Genomic DNA, 8,339 nt, shown 5'->3' with positions numbered 1-8,339 from the left:
GCCCGTGAAGCCTTGGGCAGATCTGACTAACCGTTGTAGAGTCATCCTGTCCTGGAAGCTTGTACAGATACAGTGAGATAACACCAGGTGCAACAGGCTTAGAGTCATAGAAGACAGCAGAATAGAAACAGGCCCCTCAGCCCATCTAGTCCGTGCCATACCATTAATCTGCCTGGCTCCATCAAAATGCACACAGAGCACAACCCTTCCATCCTTCTACCTATCCAAACATTACCAGCAGTGTGGCCAAACAACCAGTTCCTCTGCTGTGTCTCAGATGAATCAAGCAGATTTGTAATTGGGAATGTAACTAACATTAGTGTGGACTTCATTACTGGCACAGTTATACTGAATCTGAATGGGAGTCCTCTACACAGACACCAGGAAGCAGTGGGCATGCTGGAAGGAACTGTAATAAAACAGGTTCTACTGCATGGGTTCCTAATGGGGTCTATAGACCCCTCGGTTCATGGTAGGGGTCTATGGCATCAAAACAGTTGGGAAGCCCTGTTCTACTGTATCTAAGCTACACTCCCAACTGTGGTAACTAAAGGTGTTCACATTCAAAACTGAAGCTCAATATCACTCAACAATTCAGCAAAACCAATGATTTAAAGATATGAAAACTCAGTCGGCAAAATAATTCTAAAGACATAGTGACTGGAATCTGGAGAAACAAACAGTGATATTTATGTTTTGGGGTAAGTTCTTGATGCGTGATATCATGGCAGTGTAGAAGTTAGCAGAAAGCTATTACAACTCGGGGCGTTGAGTTCAGAGATAAATTCCAATGCCATCTGTAAGAAGTTTGTACGTCCTTCCTGCGGAGCATGTGTGTTTCCTCCGGGTGCTCTGATTTCCTCCCACAGTCCAAAGATATACCAGTCCGTAGGTTAATTGGTGATTGTAAATTGACTTGTGGGTTAAATCAATGGTTTGCAATGTGGCCTGGCTCATTGGGTCAGATGGACCTGCCCTGCACCGATTGTCTGAATAAATAAAATGATTGTATCCACTCAGTGGCCACTGCATTAGGTGCCTCCTGCCTGTGTCCGTAGTCTCCTGCTGCTGTACCTCAATGTTCAAGCTACAATACACACCACTGTTGTAACATGTCTGAGTTACTGCCAGCTTCCTGTCAGCTTAAACCAGTCTGGCCATTCTCATCTGAACTCACTCAAGGCGTTTTCCCACTATTCTCTGTAAATTCTAAAGACGGTGGAAAATCCCAGGTGATCAGCCATTTCTGAGATACCCAAACCAGCCCACCTGGCACCAACAATCATTCCACGGTCATTGTCACCTAGATCACATTTCTTCCCCATTCTGATGTTTGGTCTGAACAACAACTGAACCTCTTGACCATGTCTGCATGCTTTTATACATTGAGTTGCTGCCACATGATTGGCTGATTAGATATTTGCATTAACGAGCAGGTATACAGGTGTACCTAATAAACTGGCCACTAACTGTATTTCTTTCACCATGGTGGAAGCAAATTCAAATCCACTGAATATCTGTAATCTCTTCAGCAGAAAATGGAATCATTAAACTGCACATTGTGACAGCGATGTAATTTTAGTTCAGTAATTAAATTGTAATCTGCACATTGAGTATTTTAATAAATGATTACACACTACGTAGGAATTTTAAACATTCACAAAGCAGTGAGAAGAATCTGACAGGAAATCTAAACGTGGTAATTAGGGGAGTAACAGCCACACAATCATTAACAGCACTATTCCCAGAGCCTGTAAATGAAAACAAAAAATATCTCTTAAAATTACAAATTAACCTATTAACCCTGTGGAGTTTCTTAATTGAATCAACGTTTGAAATGTTCCCACAACCTATGGACTCACTTCCAAGGACTTATCACCTCATGTTCTCAATATTTATTGCTTATTTATTATTATTTTTCACTTTTGTATGTGCACTGTTTGTTGTTGTTTGCACATTGGTTGGTTGTCTGTCTTGTCGAGTGTATTTTTTCACTGATTCTGTTCCGTTTCATTGCAGTTACTGTAAATGCCCACAAGAAACTGAATCTCAGGGTTGTATATGGTGATATATATGTACTGGAGGGTTGCTGAGTGAGTGCCAAAGGATTGCTGGAGGATTGGTCAGGCCCCACTTGGAGAACTGTGCTCAGTTCTGGTCTGAGCACAGTTCTCCAAGTGGGGCCTGACCAATCCTCCAGCAATCCTTTGGCACTACGGGAAGTATGTGGAAACCATAGAAAGGGTGCAGAGGAGATTTACAAGGATGTTGCCTGGATTGGGAAGCATGCCTTATGAGAATAGGTTGAGTGAACTTGGCCTTTTCTCCTTGGAGCAATGGAGTATGAGAGGTGACCTGACAGAGGTGTATAAAATGATGAGAGGCATTGATCATGTGGATAGTCAGAGGCTTTTTCCCAGGGCTGAAATGGCTAACACGAGTATCAGGTTATGCAGAGAGTGGTGAGTGTGTGGAATGGGCTGTCGGTGACGGTGGTGGAGGCGGATACGATAGGGTCTTTTAAGAGATTCCTGGACAGGTATATGGAGCTTAGAAAAATAGAGGGCTATGGGTAACCCCAAGCAATTTCTCAGGTAAGGTCATGTTCGGCACAGCTTTGTGGGCTGAAGGGCCTGTATTGTGCTGTAGGTTTTCTATGATTGCTGGTGGGTTGTTGGAGGATTGCTGAATGATTGCAGGTGGATTGTTGGAGGATTGCTGAATGATTGCAGGTGGATTGTTGGAGGATTGCTGAATGATTGCTGGTGGATTGTTGGAGGATTGCTGAATGATTGCTGGTGGATTGTTGGAGGATTGCTGAATGATTGCTGGTGGATTGCTGGTGAAAGTTTCTTGCATACAAGTGAGAATTGGAAAATTGAATGTGAGTGTGGCTCAGTAAAGTCAATGTAAATTTATTATTAAAGTATGTAGGTTTTGATAGATAGATCTATCTATTTATCTAGTTGCACAATTTGTCTTCTCTTTGGTTGTTTTTGGTCATTGGATATTTGTCAGTCTTAGTTTATCTATGATTTTTCATTAATTCTATTGTATTTCTTTATTTCTCTGTAAATGCCTGCAAGAAAATTAGAAGTGAGAGAAGAAGGAATTTCTTTAGCCATAGGGTGGTGAATCTGTAGAACTTGTTGCTACAGATGGCTGTGAAGGCCAAGTCATTGGGTATACTTAAAGTGGATGTTGATAAGTTCCTGATTAGTCAGGGCGTCAAAGGCTATGGGGAGAAGGCCAGAGAATGGGGGTCAAAGGGATAGTAGTTCGGCCATGATGGAATGGAGCCAGTGTGCTCCACGGGGTCAGTGTGGGCAGTGTTCAGGCAGGACTCAGTGCCCCCCTAGTGTTCGCTCGGCAGAAGACAAGTTGTATTATGGTCGATGGCAGATTTCTGTCACATTGATGGACTCAGGATCTAGACTTCTTTTCTGTGTGGCTATATTTTACATAAGCTTGCTGCTTCATATGTACTATGTGTGTTCTGTGCTGTGTGTGACTGCTGGTACAGTGTTTTACACCTTGGCCCTGGAGTAAAGCTCTTTTGATCGGCTGCATTCATGGGCATTCATGTGTGGTTGAATGACAATTAAACTTGAATTGAATTGAATGCTGAGCAGACTCGATGCTCCTCGGTCTCATAGTCTTAATACCAATCTCGAGGTAGCATATGGTGACATATATGTTCTTAGATAATAAATTCACTTTGAACTTTGATGAAGGGTTTCAGCCTGAAATGTTAACTGCTTATTCTTTTCTATAGATGTTGCCTCGTCTGCTGAGTCTCTCCAGCATTTTGTGTGTGTTGCTTTGAAATTTCAGAAACATATCATTTAACCACAACCTTTATTTGAACCCCAGCTGTTACACCAGGACCATATCATGCTTAGGTTCACCCATTCAACCATGCTTTACCGGATACTAGTCCTCATAGAGGGATCAGAAGTGGAGAGAGTGAGCAGTTTCAAGTTCCTGGGTGTCAAGATCTCTGAGGATCTAACCTGGTCCCAACATATTGATGAAGTTATAAAGAAGGCAAGACAGTGGCTATACTTTATTAGGAGTTTGAAGTGATTTGGCATGACAACAAATACACTCAAAAACTTCTATAGATGTACCATGGAGAGCATTCTGACGGGCTGCATCACTGTCTGGTATGGAGGGGCTACCGCACAGGACCGAAAGAAGCTGCAGAAGATTGTAAATCTAGTCAGCTCCATCTTGGGTACGAGCCTACAAAGTACCCAGGACATCTTCAGGGAGCTGTGTCTCAGAAAGGCAGCGTCCATTATTAAGGACCTCCAGCACCCAGGGCATGCCCTTTTCTCACTGTTACCACCAGGTAGGAGATACAGAAGCCTGAAGGCACACACTCAGTGATTCAGGAACAGCTTCTTCCCCTCTGCCATCCGATTCCTAGATGGACATTTGAACCCTTGGACACTACCTCATTTTTTAGAATATATAGTATTTCTGCTTTTTGCACAATTTTTAATCTATTCAATATATGTATACTGTAATTTATTTATTTATTTATTTATTTCTATTATTATTATTATTATTATTATTATTATTTTATTTTGTCTTTTTTTCCTCTGTATTATGTGTTGCATTGAACTGTTGCTGCTAAGTTAACAAATTTCACGACACACATCGGTGATAACAAATTTGATTCTGATTATGTCTGTGTGGCACTACCTCCTGTACCTAATAAAGTGCCACAGAGTGTACATTCATGGGCTGTAGCCCGTCCAATTCAAGGTTCAACGTGTTGTGTGTTCAGACCACTGTTGTAACGTGTAGCTTTTGGGTTACTGCTGCCTTCCTGTCAGCTTGAGACAGTCTGACCGGTCTCCTCTTCCTCTCTCATTAACAAGTTGTTTTCACCCACAGATCTGTTGCTTACTTGATATATTTTTGTTTGTCACACCGTTCTCTGTAATGCAATCCCTAGAGACTGTTGTGCATGAAAATCCCAGAAGATCAGTAGTTTCTGAGATACTCAAACCATGCTGTCTGGCACGAATTCCACAGTCAAAGTCACTGAGATCACATTCCCACTTTAAATGTATCTAGTGACTTGGCCTCCATAGCTGGCTGTGGCAATGAATGCCACAGATTCACCACCCTCTGGTTAAAGGATTTGCTCCTCATCTCTGTCCTAAGTGGATGTCTCTCTATTCTGGGGCTGTGCCCTCTGATCCTAGACTCCCCCACTACGGAAACATCCTCTCCACATCCACTCCATCTAGGTCTTTCAATATATGATGGGTTTCGCTGAGAACTCCCTCATTCTTCTAAACTCCAGCAAGCGCAGGTCCAGAGCTATCAAATGCTGCTCATGTGTTAACCCCTTCATTCCTGGCATCATTCTGTGAACAGTGGGTTCATGGACAGGGAAGGTTTAGAGGGAAATGGGCCAAATGAGTGTGAATGGGACTAATGTCGATGGGCATCTGGGTTAGCATGTATAAAATGGCCCAAAGTACCATTTACGTGCAGTATCACACTGTGATTCTATGAACTTAAGTTGCCTGGAGAAGCTTTTCTGGTACATACCTATTAAAGTGGGTATTAAAATATATTATAAAAACAATCTTGTAAAATAAAATATTAAAGGTTTTAATATTAAAAGATTTCAAGAAACTACCTCAACATATGTGATGTAAAACCGATATTAAAATATATTTTAAAAACAATCTTGTAGAATAAAATATTAAAGGCTTTAACATTAAAAGATTTCAAGAACCTACCTCAACATACGTGATGTAAAACTGGAGACCCTCAGGCGGACCTGTGAAAACAATGTGTAATTGTTTGATATTTCACACTTAGCAAGCTTCATGCAGGCTTCTAAAAATACAAGTGGTGTGAACAGAGAGGCGCCTTCTCCATTCACCCGAAAACACCATCCAGTTCAGTGATGACTAAACCCACGGCAGTGGAGAGTACTGGAAAAAGCTGCAGAGGTTTGTAAACTCAGTCACCTCTATCATAGGCACTGGCCTCACCACCATTGAGGAAACAAGACCAAATAAAGTCAAAAGAGGCCAATTGAATGAAATAACGAAAATTAGTTTAAATGACATAATTTGTCCGCTAGCCTGACCACGATCAGATTTCTGAATGGACAATGAACAAACCCATGAACACTACTCATAGTTCTGGCTCTCTTTTTCCACTAATTTGATGGTGGATTTTTTAATTAGGAACCTACATTCTTATTCCTGCTAAAGCAGAAATGTTAACGTTACTGAGAAACACACAGCATTAACATTTTAGGACTGTCTCTAGCCAGTGGAAAGTGCTGGAAAAAACTGCAGAGGGCTGTAAACGCAGTCACCTCTATCATTACACCACCATTGAGGATGCCTTGGAAAGGCAGTGCCTCGTGAAGGCAACGTCCATCACTAAGGGCACTCACCACCCGGGACGTGCCCTCTTCTCATTGCTACCATCAAGGAGGAGGTACACACACTCAACAATTCAAGAACAGCTTCTTCCCCTCTGTCATCAGATCTATGATCGGTTCATGAATCTACATACGCTACCTCACCATTTCCCTCTTTTTTTGCCTTACTTATTTTTTTATTTCTTTTTATAAATTATAATTTTATTTTCTGTATTACACTGGAATGCTGCCATAAAAGAACACATTTTACAACACACCAGGTCAGTAATATTAAACCTGCTTCTGATTCACCTTCAGTAATATATGGAACTTTTTACATCATTCCACACTATGTTAATGAAACTACCTTTGCAACACTGTTTGATCCACACTGACATCACCAAGCCACACCATCAAATCTCTCCACCAAAAACAGATCTCAAAATTGCTCCAAATGTTCAAAGAGATTTTGACCCCACTCTAAGTTTTAACGGACAAATTGCTTTTGCTTCTAGCCTATGAAAACCCAGCTTGCAAAGTTTCCAAAGACTCTGCAATCAGTCTCCAAATTATTTTCAGAACATCCTGTAGTGGTCCTGGATTTCAACACTGATAAACTAGTGTCCCTGTCAAAGTCAAAATAAATTCATTATTAAATACGTACAGAACACATCACTATATACTACCTTCAAATTTATTTTCTTGCAGGCATTTAAAGAATAAAGAATATAGAATTTATGAAAAACTATACACAGATAAAGACTGACAGACAACCAGTGTGCAAAAGAAGATAATCTGTACAAATAAAAATAAATAATACTGAGATCATGAGTGGTAAAGAGTCCTCGAAATGGAGTCTATTGGTTGTGGAATCTGAAGTTTGAATGTGAGAAGGCATTGCTTCAACACTCCAGCTGGCAGTTCCGATGATTAGGATGGGATCTGGGCCCTTTCTTACACAAACAAAGACTGACAAACAACCTATGTGCAAAAGAAGACAAAAAGTGCAAATAAATATAAGTAAATAAAAAAAAAGTAAGTGAACAAATAATACTGAGAACTGACCATCAAAATCTCCATTATCTCCCTCTGTTCAGGAGACGCTCCAACTGAACCTGGCTGAGCCCGAGGAAAAGCTTGAATGGATGGAGTGCAGGAGAATGAAGGCAGGTCTGATCGGGCTGTGGATTTTGTGAGGGGCATAGGCGGGTTAAATGCAAGCAGGCTTTTTCCTCTGAGGTTGGGTGAGACTAGACCCAGAGGTCATGGGTTAAGGTTGAAAGGAGAAATATTTAAGGGGAACCTCTTCACTCAGAGGGTGGTGAGAGTGTGGAGTGAGCTGTCGGTGGATGCGGGTTTGATTTCTACATTGAAGAGAAGTTTGCATAGTACATGGATAGGAGAGGTATGGAGGGCTATGGTCCGGGTGCAGGTCCATGGGAGTAGGCAGAATAAATAGATGAGCCGAAGGGCCTGTTACTTTGCTGTAATGTTCTCTGACTCCATCTAGAAAATTGTTGGGACGTGATGGCTCAGTCACATTCTGTAAACCAACATTTATAAGTGTTCTGTTTCCTGGTATGTAAATCTACAACAACATGCTGGCATTTGACATACAAAAATAGAAAATAGGTGCAGGAGTAGGCCATTGGGCCCTTCGAGCCTGCACCGCCATTCAGTATGATCACAGCTGATCATCCAACTCAGAACCCTGTACCAGGCTTCCCCGCCCCCCCATACCCCCTGACCCCCGTAGCCACAAAGGCCATTTCTAACTCCCTCTTAAATATAGCCAATGAACTGGCCTCAACTGTTTCCTGTGGCAGAGAAATCCACAGATTCACCACTCTCTGTGTGAAGAAGTTTTTCCTAATCTCGGTCCTAAAAGGCTTCCCCTTTATCCCCAAACTGTGACCCCTCGTTCTGGACTTCCCCA

General features: G+C 41.7%; 1 protein-coding gene across 10 annotated transcripts in view; it reads right to left on the bottom strand.

The window, feature by feature from the left end:
• rgs3a (regulator of G protein signaling 3a) overlaps nucleotides 1-8,339 on the bottom strand; it is a 283,964-nt gene that overhangs the window by 123,370 nt on the left and 152,255 nt on the right. For all 10 annotated transcript variants that reach the window (XM_063073265.1, XM_063073271.1, XM_063073270.1 and 7 more), the window contains one exon: nucleotides 5,766-5,806. In XM_063073265.1, coding sequence (XP_062929335.1) covers nucleotides 5,766-5,806 — 41 coding nt within the window. The remainder of the gene's footprint in view (nucleotides 1-5,765; nucleotides 5,807-8,339) is intronic.

Source organism: Mobula hypostoma, chromosome 21, assembly GCF_963921235.1.
Source record: "Mobula hypostoma chromosome 21, sMobHyp1.1, whole genome shotgun sequence".
Taxonomy (NCBI): Eukaryota; Metazoa; Chordata; class Chondrichthyes; order Myliobatiformes; family Myliobatidae; genus Mobula; species Mobula hypostoma.
This window is presented reverse-complemented; position numbering and strand designations above follow the sequence as displayed.